The sequence below is a fragment of the Molossus molossus genome, unplaced genomic scaffold (assembly GCF_014108415.1).
Source record: "Molossus molossus isolate mMolMol1 unplaced genomic scaffold, mMolMol1.p scaffold_m16_p_13, whole genome shotgun sequence".
Taxonomy (NCBI): domain Eukaryota; kingdom Metazoa; phylum Chordata; class Mammalia; order Chiroptera; family Molossidae; genus Molossus; species Molossus molossus.
In genome coordinates this window covers 26,857,692-26,875,952 of record NW_023425348.1, presented here as the reverse complement: position 1 = coordinate 26,875,952, position 18,261 = coordinate 26,857,692, and the positions used below count along the sequence as shown (strand labels likewise).

At 45.0% G+C, this 18,261-nt stretch overlaps 1 protein-coding gene across 3 annotated transcripts in view; it reads left to right on the top strand.

The window, feature by feature from the left end:
- AMOTL1 (angiomotin like 1) overlaps positions 1–18,261 on the top strand; it is a 160,305-nt gene that overhangs the window by 54,789 nt on the left and 87,255 nt on the right. The window contains exon 1 of one of the 3 annotated variants that reach the window (XM_036258979.1): positions 5,440–5,668. The exons of the other annotated variants lie outside the window; for them this stretch is intronic. Coding sequence (XP_036114872.1) covers positions 5,620–5,668 — 49 coding nt within the window. The 5' untranslated portion in view covers positions 5,440–5,619. Of the gene's footprint in view, positions 1–5,439; positions 5,669–18,261 lie in introns of those variants that run through there. 3 annotated transcript variants of the gene reach the window in all.

The following is an 18,261-nucleotide window of genomic DNA, read 5'->3' as shown; positions in this document are numbered from 1 at the left end:
TCCAGACAAACAGGCCGATCTGTAACTTACTAATCAAGCCAAACGCATGTGTAGGTTGGTAGCACAGACCTTGGCCCTTAGGAGGTACTTAATAAATATTTGTTGGGAAATATTTTCATAATCAGAGAGTCCTTGGGTAGGTTTCAAATGGAGCAAGGTTTCCAGATGATCTATTCTGTTATAACACATTCAAATCCTCCTAGGAGCAGTTTCCTCATCTCGAAGGTACCCGACATTTCCAGAACTGCAGAGGTGTCTCACCTGTGTACCTTCCACTTGCCGTTCACATCGCCCTCTTCTTCACTGGCCAGTCTTCCATGCTCAGTCCATCTTGGCTGGCAAAGGCTCGTCCCTCGCCCTTCCCCTCGGCACAGCACTGTTCCCTGGCAGCCTCTGCACTAGGCGCTCCCAGCATTCCCTGAATTTTGTTCCTGCCAACAGTTTACAAGATGAGGGCAGAGCATGTGTCAGAATCTCCAGAGGAGGCATGTGCCATGTGGAAAAGCTTATTTGAGAACATGAGTTTATATTTAGAACAAATAGGGAAAAAAATGCAACTATTGTCTTTGTAAAACAGAGGACTGAAAGAAAAACTTGGAAAAAATCTTCTAGCCTGGTGGTAATACAGGGGTTTATAAAATTTGGGGTTGGTGTGACCATTTGTGTTTATGAAAAGAAGAGATTCAGCCCTGGCCAGTTGCTAAGTATTTAGAGCATTGGCCCGCAGACCAATGAGTCGTGGGTTTGATTCCGGTCAAGGGCATGTACCTCAGTTGCAGTTCATCTCGGCCCTGGCTGGGTCGTGCGGGAGGCAACCAGTCAAGGTGGCTCTATCACATTGATGTTTCTCTCTCTCTCTCCCTCCCACTCTATCTGATAATAGTGGGGAAATATCCTCAGGTGAAGAATAAAAAACAAAAAAATAGAAAAGAAGAGATTCAAAGAAAAAGTCTGTACTTTCCTTTTTCACGCCCATGTCTTTGCTGTAATATCCTTCTCTTAGCACCTGGATTTCTTGGAAACTGCCCCCTTTTGTGTTCCCATAATGCTTTGTTTTAACCTCTAATATGTCAGCCATCAACCTTTACCTGTATCATATGAAGTTCTGACGTAGTAGACGCTTCTGAGAGAGAATTGCAAGAGCACTGTAACCCCAGTGAGCCAGTGGGAGACCTTAGTCCATGGCGCTCAAACTTCAGTGCGCTAGCTGCCACTTAGAGTGGATTCTAGGACCCCACCCTTAGAGGTTCTGGACCTCGAAAATGTGGAGGTGGGGACATCAGGAATTCACAATTTTACATGCTTTGGTTTATAAATCACACTTTATGAAGCACTACAGAACTTGGCCTTTAAAAATAGCATTACAGCCCTGGTCGGTTTGGCTCAGCAGTTAAGAGTGTCGGCCCGCTCACCGATGAGTCATGGGTTCGATTCCAGGCAAGGACATGTACCTCGGTTGTGGTTCGTCCTGGCCCTGGTAGAGGTCATGTGGGAGGCAACCAGTCGATGTGTCTCTTTCGCATCTATGTTTTTCTCTTTCTCTCCCCCTCCCCCTCTCCCTTCCTCCCACTCTCCCTCTCTCCCACTCTATTGGAAGATAAATGAAAAAATGTCCTCAGGTGAGGATTAAAAAAATAATAACCTTACAGTTTCTAGAAGCAAAACAGCATTTTGATTCAGACAGCCTGGCCGCATTCAGTCATTGGCTCGTTCATTCAACAGATATTAATCAAGGCTGCTCATTGTAGTTTGCCCAGCCCCGGGCTTCTCTTTTGTGGTCATGCCTGTCCACCCTCCTTTTGCCATTTGCTGTCTCCCTCCTAGCAAGCCCAGGCCCATTCTTAGTCAAAATTATAGCTGATAAGGACTTCAAGGGGCACATTTGGTGGGTGCAGAGAAGAAGAGTGAGTGGGGAAGGAGATTTATATTTTACGAGACCGACGCCTTACCACTTGGCCACCGCGCCTGCGTTGAGATTTATATTTTAATTGAAAATAAAATTCATGCCCTGGCCAGTTTGGCTCAGCGGTTAGAGTGTCGGCCTGCGGTCCTGAGAGACCCGGGTTCGGTTCCCGCTAAGGGCACGTACTTCGGTTGCAGTTTGTCCCCGGCCCTGGTTGGTCGTGCGGGTGGCAGCCACTCGATGTGTCCCTTCACATCGATGTTTCTCACTCTCTCTCCCTTCCTCTCTCTCCCTCCCACTCTATCTGTACAAAAAATGGAAAAATATCCTCGGAGGAGGATAAAAATAAATAAATAAATAAATTCCTTGGTATTTCAAATCACTGGAGAAGAAGAGAAGGGTTTATTTTACTAAATTTCTATTATGTGTCTAGCACTTGACATGTATTATTTAATTTAATCCTCACAATAAGCCATGAGGTAAGTATAATTATTCCCATTTCACAGAGGAGGAAGCTGAGGGTCTTGTTAGGTTACTCTCCATAGCTGGAAATAGGTGGAGACAGGATTAGAACACAGGACTGACTCTAAAGGCCAGGTTCATTCTCCTCTACCAGGATGCCTGTTACCTCGCTCTTCTCCCGGCCTCTGTGCTTGTCTGGTACCTCCCGGTACCTTCCCTGTTTGGAGACAGTTCTCTTAGCTGTCCCTAAGAGTGCTGAAATTGTTCCATCATCTCTTTCTTAACTTCCCTAGGGGTGAGTAAAAGACAACCTGCGTCACTTTAGAAAGGATGCTGACCTTTAGAGTGAGTGTACAGCTCCAAAGAAAACACAGATGCTGACTGGTTCCCCTGGCTGCTAGTAAAACTGCATTCAGTTTTTATTGTCTATTTGGCCTCTACCATACGTTGGAATCTCCAACCAAATATTACTGTAAAGTGTTATTGATGATCTCTTGCTAGTCAGATCCAAAGTCTTTTTCTCAGACCTTAGTTTCTGAACAATAGATTCAGATGTAATTGATGTAGAAGATTATTCATTGTCCATATTTGATGTAATGATTATTAATAGTTGAAGAAATTAAGGTATATGGAGGGTGAAACTGGCCTCCAGCAGCTCTTTCTGCTGGTGCTGCCATGCATTTGACTCTTGTGTTATCACTTGGCATCAATTTGAAGAGTCTAGGCCAGGCGGACCTAACTGAAGCAGAAGATTCTTGAGCCCACAAGCTGTGCTTGTCACCTCATCAGAAGTCTTGGAATCTGTAGCTTTTGAGAGAGGGACCAAATTCCAAAAACTTCTTCCGTCTTCCATGCCTTTAAACCTGCCCAACTCTCTACTTCTCCAGCCTTTTTCTCTTCTTCCTCCTTCCTTCCCTAATTTTTTGTTGTGGGCATTCTCCAGGTAAACCCATCTTCATAGCTTCAATTTTTTTTTCTCTTTACCTCTGTTTTCAGCTTCTCACCCAAGCTCTTCTTCCATATCTTCTCTTGCACAGAGGAGAGTAAGTCTCTTAACATCTTTCTCAGACAAGTTTCTTCTCAGTCTCTCAGCCCTCCTTCTTCCGTCATTGGTCCAATGACCCATTCTTCTAAGATGGTCCATTCCCCCTATGACCCAGGTTCAAAATCTGAGTTAACTTGATGGCTTTGTTCTTTCTCCCAGATAGCCATCTAGTCCATGAAAAGAGTAAAATCTTTCAAAGATTAGGTATCTTTCATCATTGTATTTGGTATCATAAAAGATTTGGTATCTACCTATCTCTTCCCTTCCATCTCCTTTGACCCAACCTCACAGGCCATTGCTTCCGGTAACCATTTCTCAGACTCTCTTCCTGCCTTACAGGGCTATTGGAGGGTTGGTTGAAATAATAACAGCAAGTATATGTTGAGCGCTTATATGCATTGTGCTAAGTATTCTACGTTTGTTACTTTATCCAGTCCTTACAACCACCCTGTGAGACTTGCTGCTTCATCATCATGCAAACTGAGGTTTAGAGAAGCTAGGTGTCTTGCTCAAGGTCACACAAATGGCGAGTGGTTGCACTGTCACTCAATCCGTGCCTGTTTTGTTCCCATGGGTGCTTGTAACTGATAAATTCTATTGTCTCCTAGGATATAGTATGTTATCTAATAGAGGTCAATTAATAAATGTTAGTTTTCTTCCTTCTTTCCCTCCTTTTTCTATTACTTCTTTCCCAGTCTATGCTAAAATTCTAGCTGCATCTGAACTCCACCACCCTTCAGTGCTCTCCTTTCTCCTGCAGTCAGAACTCTGCCCTTTTCCAGGCATGTCCAGCCCTCAATGTCGTTGCCTTCTTGTTTTGTTTGCATATCTTGTCTTAAATAGATAATAAATCACTGAAGGGTTTAGCTGCTTTTGTGTGCTATCAAGTACTAGGATAGCTGGTTTTAAATAGAGTAGGTATTTGGTAAATAATTGTTAAATTACTGTATTTGGGCTTTATCTTGAGAGGTGAGGTTCCTGGGCTAGCCATCCTGGGAATCAGAAGAATAGCCTTGAATCAGAAAGACACACAATCCACCAGGATTAACTGGAGAGGAAAAACTGCTGGCAGACTAATTAGTAATTGTCGCAATCAGGCCAAATGCCTGAAGATCCTGGTCTAGTGAAAGGGCAAGGGGAGGAAAGGAACACTGGCTCTACCATTAACATCTTCCGCAGCAACTGCAGTATTACCTGGCCTCTTCCTCTGAGCCGCGGGGCAGGCCCTTGAAAGCTATGGAGAAATTGATGGTGGGGGGGGCTTCCTGGTCTCCAGATCAGGGCTCCAGAGGTCTGCCAAGTATATTGAATGTAACGGGGTGGCGAATAGTGTTACTTAGTAAGGCCTGGTTTAACAGGTGGGAGAATCAGCATCATTTTCCCAGAGTCACTCTCTTTGCCTCCACTCGGGCAGATAAGGGCTTGGGGGGTTGTGGTCACAGGATGTACAGTTCTCCCAATACATTTAATATGTAAGGCTGCAAGCTATGTTTGGGCCCCTCTGCTTGTCAACGGAGCACATTGTGGCAGCATGTTGTCCAATCTCAGGGTGTGACTGGGGTCTGGGGAATGTAAAGAGAAAAGTGTATGGCCACCTTTCTTCACCTGGAAATTCCACTTAAGAAAAATCCTAAACAGAACCTAACCTGGACTTAGAGGACAGATCAGGAAACCGATTTCTGCAGGAGTTGGCCAGGGGGGAAGGAAGAGGTAGTCGAAGGAAGAGGAACTGGTAAGTCTGACATTAATTAAACCGCGGCAGGGGACAAAACAAGGGCGGCTATCGCCTTCCTAACTCTGGAAGACGTGTCAGCTGGAGCTCCAGCAGTTTCAGCAGGCGATCTCGCGGACCTGGGGAGGGTGGCGGGCGCCTGCAGACGGGCTCTAGGGCCCAGCGGCCGGGCGCCGGGGCGGGGGTGGAGTGTAGGGTTACAGTGACGAGCCCGGTCGACCCTCCCCGACCCGTGCGGCGGGAGCCGGAGCGCGGGCGGCGAGGCGCGGCGGCGGCGGCGGGAGCGCGCGGGACGCTCTAGGACCCAGCAGTGGTTGTCGGGTTTGGGGCTGGAGGTGAAGCCCTGGCATTTCTCTTCCTGTGTGAATGGGGCTGATTGTCGGGCGCCACTTCCCAGCGCTGCCCCACGCCATGCCCAGCGCGCTGCCTGGCGGCCGCCCTTTCCGACCACGGCACTGAACTAGCCATGATCGCCTCATGTGGAGGGCAAAGTTGCGCCGGGGAACTTGTGAGTCTGCGGTGAAAGGTAACCAGTCCCCGCTCGGGATGCGCCTCCGAGTCTTCCAGATCTCCCAGGGGAGGGACCCAGCCGTCCAGTGTTCCCCGCCCTTGCTGCTCGGGGCTGGGCGCCTCTCTTCGGGGGTTCGGTGCTGAGATAGGCTCGGCTTGGAGGGACTCGGGCAGCCGATTCGGCGCCAGGAGTGATCGCCACCGGAATCTTGCTCTCTTACCCAGATTTTTCCCCTTATTCCTTTCTTAAGAGCAGAACTCCGTTTCCGCGCCACCCTGTAGGCCCCCAGTGCCGGCGCGTCCGTGTTACCCCACGCCCCATCGAAGACGGGGAAATTGCGTCCGCCTGCCGGGCCCAGGACCCCCGGGTGCGGGCGCGCCCCCGATGCGGGGCTGGCCTTTCCGGAGGGGCCCTGCCGTACGGCTGCACTCTCCAAGACGCGGGCGCGCGGGTCTCCCGATGCGAGGGAGGAGGCGGAAAGGGGGTGGCGGGTGGCCGCTTCCCTCCGCGAGAGACAAAGGCGCACACACCGGCCCTCCGGACGGGCCGCGGTGCTCTGGGCCGGACCCTGCCTGCGGGCGGGAGAGTCTTGGCCCTGGCTGATGGGGGCGACGAAGTGGTCGCGCCCCGGACGCCGAGGCTTGGGTCGCATTAGCTTCTACTCCTTTGTTCTCCCCAGACAAGTTTGACAGAAACCGGGGAGTTACATCCAGCTCTCCCTTGCTGTTAATGCTGCCTTTAAAAGAATCTGGTTTCAGGGGGGAAAAAATTAAACTTTCCAAGAGGAACTGTTTTTTCTTGGAACGTGACGTTTGTGGCAGGAGAGAGATTGGCACGTTGGCCGATGACAGCCCAGTGCAGCCAAGGCCCTGCGCTTGGGTAGGGGCCGAACGTGCCCCGTGGTCAGCCCGGCTGGAAGACAAGGCTGAGGAGCTGACTGAGGAACCCTGGCGCGCGCCCACCTCGAGGGCCTCCGCCTCTTGGACCGAGCTGGCAGAGAAGATGCCCAGTTTACCCCTTAGAACCCCAACCTGAGAATCCCGGCCCCCAGCCGGTCCGCAGCTCCCGTGCCTCGACACGACTTGCTGTCTAGGATCGTGATTGGTGGCAGGGAAGACTCGACTTTCCTTTCCATTTTTGTTATAAGGTTTTTGCTCTTTTGGTTTTGGAGCTGGTTTACTGTCTCCAAGTGGCAATGCTTTGGAAAATGCCACGCTTGCATGTAGATCACCTGGACTGGGGCTTCAGTGGACAGGGACCTGATCCTGCGGCCTCCAGAGGCTTTGTGGTTTGGACCAACATTTTGGGCCCTCGGTCCCTCAGCTCCCTCGCCGTCCACCAACAGTGCAGACACGGTTGCCCACAATCTTCTCCCTAGGCATATCATGGGAGTCGAGTTTTTGTACTGCTTCTGGAGTTCTGGGTGGTGGTGGGGGTTACGGGGTGGGTGGAGAGCCATTTGTGATACCCGAAGATGTTTTAGACGACTCCACACAATAATAATGTTACTTGCAGTAAGCAGTAAAACCAGAATGGAGGGATATTAATAGCTACTATTCCAAAAAAAATTTCCTTCCTTTTCGGGAAGTGAAAAGTCAGGGCTTGAAATGTTGAACAGTCATGGCTCTCTGCTTCCCAAACTGCCCGGTGGGTTGCTGCCAAACTGACAGATTTCCTCTGGCTGCCCACCACTTCTGGTGCCCACCACTTCTGGATCCTGGAAGCTCTCTGTGGTTGTCAGACCGAGGTTAACAATTAGGGGTCTCTCTAGATTGCAAGTTTTTGAAGAATCTAGGCCAATGTGAAATTGATTTCCCATCACATTGCTCTGAGCATTCTAGTGCTTTTAGTATGATTGCTCCTTATGGGAATGGTATGGGAACAGTATTTAAATATACTTTGAACTGTTTTATAGAGGAATAAAGGATTGGAAGCCACTGATTTGACCAGAATGAAAAGGGGTAGGACATAGAATAGAAGGCTTTACAGATGCCTCTACTCTCCCTGGTGAAGTGTGATAGGGTAGTGTTTACTTTTTGGAGAGATACATTTATAAGATAAATAAGAAACCCTTGTAACCTCTGCAAGTGGATAGAAGGGAGAAAAAGTGCTGCACTTTTAAAGTCCAGTCCCCTTTCCCATTCTTTTTCAAATGCACGGAAGTCTTGGTCTTCCAGGTTCTGTGCAGATGGAGGGTGAAGAAACTAATGTATGGAAGGGCATGTGGAGATCAAAGCATTTAAAAATATATCTTTTCATGGAAGCTAATGGAGGACTTTCAGTTAAATGAGATTTTAAAGTGCTGTCGTTAAGAAAAGCACATGAATATAGGAATGTGAGTGATTTTATGGGCAGGCACACTGCTGGTTAGACTTGAGAGTGTCTGCCCTTGGCCAGTTTGTCTAGAGGCATCTGTCAGTAGGGCTCTGCTTTTTTTTTTTTAATGTCTACCCTTGTGGAGAAGTATGGACCCGGGGCCTGGGGAAAGATGGCTGAACTAATTGAAATGAGATGGCAGTCTGGCTGGTGAGAGTTCTGTTGAAAAGTACAGTCCCTAGGTACCAATGCTGTGTTTTTTCTTAGTAATTTGTGAAAGTGCTTTGAAAATGATAAAGTACTACAGTACTGCCCCGTTATCCCCCAGTGGATGCCTGAGACTGAGATAGTTCTGGACCCTATGGTTACTGTGCTTTTTCCTATATACCAGGGTTCCCAAAATATGTATACACAACTTTGAATAATTATAAAGCCAGTGTTTATTAAAATATATTATTATTATTTTTTAATCCTTACCCGAGGGTATGTTTCCATTTATCCCCAGATTGGGGGGGGGGGAGCGGAGAGAGAGAAAGAGAAGCATCAACATGAGAGGGATATATGGACTGGTTGCCTCCCGCACGACCCTGACCAGGGGACAAACCGTAACTGAGGTTCATGCCCTTGACTGGAATCGAACCCACGACTCTTTGGTCCTCGGGCCAACGCTCTAACCGCTGAGCCAAACTGGCCAGAGCTGTTAAACTATATCTCATTTTCAAAATGTAATAGAATCTACAGACACCCTATATACATTTTTCGGGACACCCTGTATATCTTTATGGTAAAGTTTAATTTATAAATTAGGCACAGTAAGAGATGAACAATAATTAATAATAAAATAAAAACAGTTATAACAATATGCTATAACAAAAGTAATGTGAATGGCTTTGGGCCATTATTAAGTAAAATAAGGGTTGCCTGAACACAAGCTTGCAATACCAGGAGCGACAGTCCGTTTGATAACTGAACCAGCTAAGTGACTAATGAGCAGGAATACACTGGACAAAGAGGTGATTCACGTCCTGGGCGGGATGGAGTGGGATGGCATGAGATTTTATAATGCTGCTCAGAACATCACGAAATTTTAAACTTATGAATTGTTCAAATCTGAAAATTTCCATTTAATATTTTTAGATTTGGGTTGACCTGGGGTTACTAAAACCTCGGAAAGCAAAACCGTGGACTACTATATATAATGTAGTAGAAGAAAAAAATAATGACTGAAACAAGGGAATTACTAGTGAAAATTGTAAAAATATGAAAGACTTTCCAGGCCCATAAATTAAAAGGAAATAACTTTGTAAGACCTGTTATTATTTCTGATGTGCAAAATTCCCCAAAGTATCACCCCCCCCCCCCCCCACCCACCCAATGTGGCTGTTGGCATTTTCAGTGCCTGTGGAAGCTCAGGTCAGGAAATTCTCTAGTGTTCTGAATAATTGGTCTCCTCCTATTTTTTCCAATAATTTTGGTAGGTTCTATGGCCTAGTATCACCAGGCAATACAATATTTGAAAAGCAAGGAGTAGTTTGGAGGTCAAATAAGAGGACATATTTGATTATAAGATGTGTTGGAAATACTATGAAGTTGATGAAGTTTTTGTTTGTTTGCTTAGCAGTTAAAAAAATTATTTTGTTAGTTTGACTTTGTTTTGTCTTGGAGGAAAGACAAAATTTAAATCTTGGCCATTGTGGGTAGGTCAGTGCATTACTTTTGCTGGCAGGAAGCTGTGCCTGGGCTTGCTTGTGTGTTGGCACCATGCTGAGTTCTCTAACTTGGGAGGCCCTTGGCCTCCCTTCTTGTGAAACCTTAGGGTATGTTCATTCCAAGCACTTAGGACAGGACTCCTGGACTCCCAAAGGAGCTCATGCATCACTCATTGTTTTGCCTTTTATGAGGGGGATGGTGAATAGCTGTAAGGCAGCTATTTTCAACCCGTGTGCTGCAAAAAAACCTTAAAACATGCAGTACTGACTTCTTAGTCAGGGGCAGCACTGATCTCTTTCCTTAGGTTGTCAAATAAAAAATGACAACAGCCAACATAACAAGAGCCGCCTGGTGTGAATGAATCAAAACGATACTTATTTTTTTTCTGTCAGATCGGCAAAAAATATAATTTTTGGTGTGCCACAGAATTTTAGTATTTAGTTTATGTATGCCATGAGATTAAAAAAAAAAAAGGTTGAAAATTGCTGCTCTAAGGTGGTAGGAAATAGATCTCTGTTAAAACTCTGGAGAATTGGATTTAACTTTTTAAAACAAATGAAGTCACATAGTCCTACTGTGCACGTTTAAGTCTGTGTTTGGGACCTCGCTAGCTGTCAGTACAGCCATATACACCTCGCTTCTGTGTATGTTTTGTTTTTAAGTAAAATGCCTATAGTTCACTTTTTAAAATTTTTATTATTTATTTTATTTAAAACATTTTTTAAGCTTTATTGTTGAAAGTATTACAGATGTCTCCCCTTCCCCCCATTAGCCCCCTCCTCCCACTCCCACTCTGCTCCTGCTTTCCCCAAGCTATGGTCTGTGTCCATTGGTTATGCATATCAGTTCTTTGGTTTATCTCTTCCCAACCTTCCCACCTGCCTTCACTCTAACGTAAAACTTTTTTTTTATTTTGAAATAATTATAGCTTTATGGGAAAAGCAAAATCGGTATAGGTCCCCATGTATTCTTTTTTTTTTTATTTTTTTATTTTATTTTATTTTATTTTATTTTTCTTATCCTCACCCGAGGACATTTTTCCATTTTTTGTACAGATAGAGTGGGAGGGAGAGAGAGAGAGAGAAACATCGACGTGAAAGGGACACATCGAGTGGCTGCCACCCGCACGACCAACCAGGGCCGGGGACAAACTGCAACCGAAGTACGTGCCCTTAGCGGGAACCGAACCCGGGTCTCTCTGGACCGCAGGCCGATGCTCCAACCGCTGAGCCAAACCAGCCAGGGCGGTCCCCATGTATTCTTTACCCAGTTTCCCCAATTGGTAACAGTGTGTAATAGCAGAACCAGGAAATTGACATTGTACGATCCCCAGAGCATATTCAGATTTCCCCAGTTTAACATGCACATGTTTGTGTTTGTGTGTGTGTACTTCTGTGCAGATTTTTCACACATGTAGATTCCTTTAGCCACCACCACAGTCGAGATACAGAGCTATTCCGTCACCTGAAGGATCTCCCTGGTGCCATCCCTTTGTAGTAACATCCGTCCCCTTTCCCTCCCACCCTCCATCTCTAAACCCTGGTAACCTCTAGCCTGTTCTCCATTTTTATAATTTTGAGAATGTTATATAAATAAAGTCATGTGGTATGTGACCTTTTAAGATTGGCTTTTTCTCTAAGCCCAATACGCTTTAGAGCCAACTCAGCTGTTGCATTTTCAGGAGTTCACTCCTTATTGCTGAGGAGTATTTCATGGTATGGACGTACCACAAGCCAACCATTCACCTATTGAAGGACATTCAGGTTCTTTCCAGTTTTGGGTTCTTAATATTAGATAAATGCCCAGGAGTGTGATTGTTTGATTTTGTATGGTAAGTGTATGTTTAGCTTTTAAAGAAACTACCAAACTCTTTTTCCAGAATTATCTGTATTATTTTACATTCCCACGAGCAATGTATTCGAGGCCCAGTTCCTTTGCCTTCTCACCTGCATTTGTGTATTATTCTAGCTGCTCCAATAAGTGTTCTAGTCTTATCATGGTTTTCATTTACAGTCCCTAGTGGCTAATGATGTTGGACATCTTTTCACGTGCTTGTTTGCTATCTGTATATCCTCTTCGGTGGAATGTCTGCTCTGTGTTTTGCTCATGTTCTAACTGGATTGTTATTTTTTTCACTATTGAGCTTTGAGAGTTCTTTATATGCTTTAGGTATGAATCCTTTGTCAGGTATGTGGCTTCCACATATTTATTTTTTCAGTGTGTAGTTTATCTTTTTGTCCTTCTAACATAATATTTTTCAGGAATAAAAGTTTTTAATTTTGATAAAGTCCAGTGTATTGATTTCATTTTTCTTTTGTGGATTATGTTTTTGGTGTTATATCTAAGGACATTTTGCCTAGGCCTATATCCCAAAGATTTTTCTCCTATGTTTTCTTCTAAGTTTTATATTTTATAGTCAAACTGTAGTTCACTTTGACCCTCTTAAGAATTTGTATGTCTTGCTATTGATCTAGTAAGTGTTTCTTACGCATTCAGAGCACTGGAAGCGCACGGATGAATCATGCATAGTTCCTACTCTCGGGAGCTCACTGATTAGTGGGGTTGTGTGTGGACATTCCCATGTGTTCAGTACCATAATAGAGACTGCGTGATGAGCACTGAGCAGAGAGGGCTTGCTTTGGTCCAGGTGGTCAGGGAGGGCTTCCCTGGGCATGCTGCCTGAGCACAGTGCGAATAAAACTGCTTCTTGCCTTTGATCCAGTTTTTGGAGTTTTTGGATATCTTTATTGCCACGGATTCTTCCGTGTGGGTTACCCTGGTTCTTGAGTACATGCTGAAGAACTTGGGGTAAACTGAGTGGCTGATGACTTTAAAAAAAATAGTATGTGGCATAATAGCTTAAAAAATGCATAAAGAGTATGAATAAGGTTGACTAGATTTAAAGTTTTGATATGTATTAAAATGTAAAAGGAGATTTTGTGTGTGTGTGTACTTTTGGATTGTTTAGGAAAAAGCAGACCTGATTTGCCTCCTGGTCCTGCCTCTTCCTTGCTGTGTAACCTCAGGGAATTTGATTTGCTGAAGGCTCATGGATAAAATGGAGACAATAATAATAGTTCTGACCTCATGAAGTTGCAAGAGGGTGAAATGAAGTAATGCATATATAGCACTTAGCGCAGTGCTGGGCACATTGAAAACGTTAAAAACAAAACGCCTGCTATACTACTACTACCACTACTAATTTTTATTATTAAAATAACAGAGAGACTAATGGTTTGATAATGTCATGTGTATTCCCGTATGTCTCCTTTTCTGAGAAGCTGGAATCCTAGTTCTTGCTCACAGAGCTTACCTTCTCACAGTTGGGAACACTGTGTCATGTACCAAATACTTACTGAATGAGGTTAGAAGCGAGGATACTCTATTCCCAATCTAGTACTGCCTATGAAATATGCCTTTTCCCCACCTATAAACCAAGATTTTCTGAATAAAGAACAATTTCCTCCTGCCCTAACCACAGAAGATGGCAGGAGGTGTCCCTGCTGTTGGGAACCAGTTCAGGGTTTACTACCCGAGATAGAGTAAGCCAGGACTAATGTCACGGGGACATGTCCCAAACTTCCCAACCGGCAGCTCCCTTTCCTTTCCCTTGTTGACCAAGTTGTTTGTTTCATAGAGGAAATGGATTAGGCCTGGGATGTACAATTCTCCAGCAGTGGTTCTCAGATGTGGGTGAACCTCAGAATTATAGGGAGGGCTTATTTACGTACAGACTGCTGAGCCCCACCCCCAGTGTTTCTGTTTCAGTAAGTCTTGGATGGGGCCTGAGAATTTGCCTTTGTAACAGATTTAAGTGGCGCTGCTGCTCTGGAGACCATACTTGAAGAACCGCTGTTTTAGAGCAAGAGGACCCAGGCTGAGGTGCTAACTCTTTGAAGTTGAGTCTGCTCATATTAATGATTGAGATGGAACTGGATGGATTTTTCAAGTTACTAGTTGACGCACATAACTATTCTCTCTTCTAATCCTCTTTTCTGCCTTCCCCCTTCCCAGCCCCAATTTTTTCTTTTCTCAGTTGTCTTATGACTGCTCATTACTTGGAAGACATGCCAAGTTAGGGTGTATGGCTGCCACATGCCAACATTGCCTTGGCTAGTCACTTCACCTTGATAAAATACATGTGTTTACTGAATTCTTCTATCCTAAGGTGACTGTGGGACTTAGACGAGGTATCATGTGAAAGGACTATGTAAGGGGTAAAGCATGGTGCAAAATTTGTTTTTATTATTTTGTAGGAATCTCGATTTGCCTTTGGGAGTGTCCCAAGGGATTTGGGGATGGACTTGCCTCCCTGATGCTGAGTTTCATTGCTGCGGGGAGACTAAAATCTAGGTAGAAATTGTGGAGAAGGTTGTTGGACGGGCCATTGGGCTGGGGGCTCAGATTGCCTTCCAAACATGTTTTTGAGGCATATGGGTGGGTAGTTGTAGTAATGACAAAAGAGAGAAGAGCTTAGTGCTGGAAAATAGCCTGAGCAGATGCTGGACTGTCAAGAGTCAGCTTCCTTGCAGTCGAAAAATAGAATTCTGTCCATTTTTTTTTTTTTTCCTTTCTGGCAGCTTAGAGCAGATGTGATCTGACCTCCATCTATTTAATTTTTAGTTCTAGCCCTACTCTGTTCACTATAACCACTGGCCAGATGTGGTATTTAAATTAATTAAGATTAAAACTAAAAATTCAGGTCCTCTGTCATACCAGCCACAGTTCAAGTACTTAATAGCCATTTCCATCATCGCAGCAAGTTCCATTGGCCAGTGCTGTTCTAGAGAGATACCAGCCCTGTTAGTCTGGTGGCAGCATCACTGGGTCTCATGTGATGGGACGGGGGCACATTGTGAGTGAAATAGATCTCTTCACTCTCCCTTGGAAGTCGGGTGTGGACCTGCTGGGGAAGAATGCCAGAGGGTGCCCGCTCTCTCAGCGTGCACCTCATTTTATCACTTCTGGTTTTGGAGGCTCGTTTCATTTGGAAGGTGGGTCAGCAGGCATTTGAGTTATGCTGGGGTGGAGTTTCCCGGATTACAGACTGTTATCAAGAAGTATCTACTGTTTCTAGTGATGTTTGAGGCTTTGGTTTAGTTCATGGGACTCTCCCATAGATCTGGCCCTTGGGAGAAGCAAACAGAAGTGCTAGGGTGGATTTAGCAGTAAGAGGTCCTGTTCCCGGAGAGGCCCTGAGGCCAGCCTGGACTCCCCCACTTTGGGTCTGTCCCCCTGGTGAACCAGCCTTTGTCAAGGAGAGGCAGGGGCTGGCCATGTTCATCTCGCCAGTTTGGGCTTGCCAGACACCGTTCCACCCTGCATCACCCGAGCAGTTGCCTCCATTGCAAGTGTTCTGTAAACTGTCAAGTTCCTTTCCTCACTTGCCCCACATCCAGTCAGTCACCAGGTCCTCGCAGTTGACTTCCAAAGGACCGCTTGCCTGCTTTCCCTTCCTTTGTGTGTCCCTACAACCCAGCCCATCTCCTGGTCTTCTCCCAGCCCTGTAACAGGTCTTCACACCTCTTCTCTGCTCTGGCCTTCTGTTTTTCCTTCCTTTCCTCCACCCTTTTCAGAGCCAGCAGAGCCAGGCAAGGATGATAGATATCTTGCCCTCCAGGCTCGCTTTGCTTCCTCCGTGCGAGGTGGGGCCTTGCCCACGCCCTGTGGCCCTGTGCCAGGGAGGAAGGCATCTCACTCAGCTGCTGCTTCTCCGCTGTAAGGGCTACTGTGGATGGTGTGACCCCCCAAAGCAGGTGTGAGGCAGGCGCTTCCTAACTTGAGCTTTATTGTGAAGGGCTCTGAGAACCAAGTTTCTTAAGAACGAGCCCTCTCTGGGGATGTGGGGAAAGAAGAGAATGTGAAATTCTCTGTAAGGCCCTGTGTCCTGCGGAACGAGTCCCTAAACATCACTGCAACTAGGCGGATTGCTCATCTCTTCCTGGTCATGTCAGAAGAGGTTGAAAGATGTAAGGGCAGACAAGATTGCTTGCCTGGGATCTTTTTGGAGGAATGGAGGAGAAAAATGAGGAAGAACAGAAAAAGTGACTAGGAAATGTGCTTTTTCAGAATTATGGAAACTAGTGGATACAGTGATCATTGCGGAACACGTAACACCGGTCTAGTTTCTGAAAAGAGAGGTGGTCCAATGCTCCTTCATCTAGAAGAGGGAAAGAAATGTCTTCTGAAATCACAATAAGCTTAAGTTAAGACGCCTGGGAAAGTAGTGTAAAGAGCATCACGCACCTTGAAGGTAGTGGGAGTGCCAGTTAATAAGCAGGAAGATTGTTAAAAGACATAATCCCCTTGTACCTACCTTCCCTTGGTAGTGACTGGCCCGTAGAGCAACAATGAGTGGTGGTGGCCTGAAAATGAATACAATTACTTTAGCTAACTTTTGGATTTTATCTTTTAAAATACTCATCAAAAAATTAAGGCCTGCTGGTGTGGCTCGGTGGTCGAGCATCATCCCATGCACCAGGAGGTCAAGGTTCGATTCTCTGTAGGGGCACATGCCCAGTAGGGCGTGCGGGAGGCAGTCGATCAATGTTTCTTATAGATGTTTCTATCTCTCTCTCCCTCCCTTACTCTCTGAAATCAATAAAAACATATTTTTTAAAAGTTAAGAATATAAGGTCTAAAAAGGTCTACTTTATCATAGGGATTATCTTAGTCCTGGGTTTAGAGAAAAAATTTTCCAAAATTTTGGAGTTTCTTACCTTCAACTTTCTCCAAAATACATTCCAGGAATTTGGATGGGGGAAAAAGGAAAAAAAAAAAAGCAAATATTTATATTTTAATAGCATGTATTAAGTAACTAAGATCACTTTTTTAGTTTAGGAATATAAAATGGTTTATGTGTAATTAAGCTTGGTCATAAGGTGGACAGATTTTGTAGTATTAAATTTAATAGTTTATTTAGGCAGCAATCAAAAACATTCTAATTGAATTTATTTGAAATATTTTCACTGTCTTAAGGAAGGTACATGTTTGAATATTAGGGAGCATGACATTTCTTATTTTTGGACAGAATATAAATCAAGCAGACATTTGGGTACAGAAGCAATCACTGCTCAGTAAGAATCTGTTGAATGAGTAACTCTGGACTGTACAAGTCAGTGCGGAGACGGAGAATTTGACGAGAATGCAAAAAGAGGATACAGTTTCCCTAACTGACTTTTCCCCTCCATTTGAAGGTCTGTCATCTGCCTGGCGCTGGACTACATGTGGGGTATATGTCCTTTGCTCCTGTGGAGTTTATATTTTAAAGGGGATGTAATGAATTAAGATGTTAGAACACAGAAGGCAAATGAACTGGTTTAGTCTGCTCTGAGAAGGCCAAGAAATGATTTATAACTGCCTTTCAAGTATTCTGCCTCTGAACTGATTAAGAGGCAATGGTTTTAAATCACAGAGATCATGACTTCTAGAAGTATGGAAGTGTCCCCTCCGGGAGCTTGGGAGGATTTGGAGATCATATATGCAACCAAAGAATTACTACAAGTGTGGAGGTGTCTCATTCTAGAAATCTCTTTAAATTGAGTAAGTATGACTTAATGTGGTCCTTCGGATCATGTGACGTGGGCCTAATGGGCTGGTTGTGATGTGTTCTGTGGAGCTTAATGGTTAAGACCCCAGAGCCAAAACCTGGATTCACTTCTCATCTGTGCCATTCACCACTGGCTTTATATTCTTGAGCAAATTACTTAACTTCTCTGTCAAGCAGTTTCCTCATATGTCAAGTAGAGTTAACAGTATTACCTATTTCAAAAGATCACTATAAGGATCACATGTATTATGTGAGTTTAAACCATGTAAAGTGCTAAGAACAATATCTGATGCATTGAAAGAGCTGTGTGTTCACTGTCATCATTGTTCCATGTTCGCTATCATCATTGTTCCAGTTCCTGTTGCTGTGTTACAAAGGGCTTCCAATCCGAGTAGCTTCAAACAGCCGTTTTGTTATTACCTTACAGCGTCTGTGGGTCTGGGAGAGATGGCTTGTTTCTGCCCCCGTACCGGGGACTTCAGGTGGGAAGGAGGTTGGAGTGGACTGGATGGTTTGGGATTGGATCGTCTGGAGGCTTCTTTAGTCACCTGCCTGGCACCAGAGCCGGGATGCCTGGAAGGCCAGGTCTGCCGACTGAGAGCCTGCAAGTGGCCTTTCCATGTGGCTTGGCTTCCTCATAGCGTCAGGCTAGTCGTTTTGTTTATCCACTGCAGCTCTCCATTAAAAAACAAACCAACAAAGTTAAAGCTCATCCATACAGCAGTGAAACAGATGCTTATGTTGATGATTTTCATGCTGATTCAGACCTAAGATTCAGAATCTCCAGAAATGTTACATTGTGTTCTGGTCACATGATTCAGACCCCCCTCCCCCCGAATTATTCAGTTATCTGTTGCACTGGATACTAGAAAAATGTTCTAATGGGTCTTCCAGTCAACTGGTGATGATCTCTGTCTTAAAGTGAGGCCAGCTGTTTTTATTCTTTTAATTTTTTATCTTATTGGCCAGGCCATTATAAGACTCACTAGGGGGTGAAAATGGTCTTTAAATGGCCACATATGTTATGATCCTG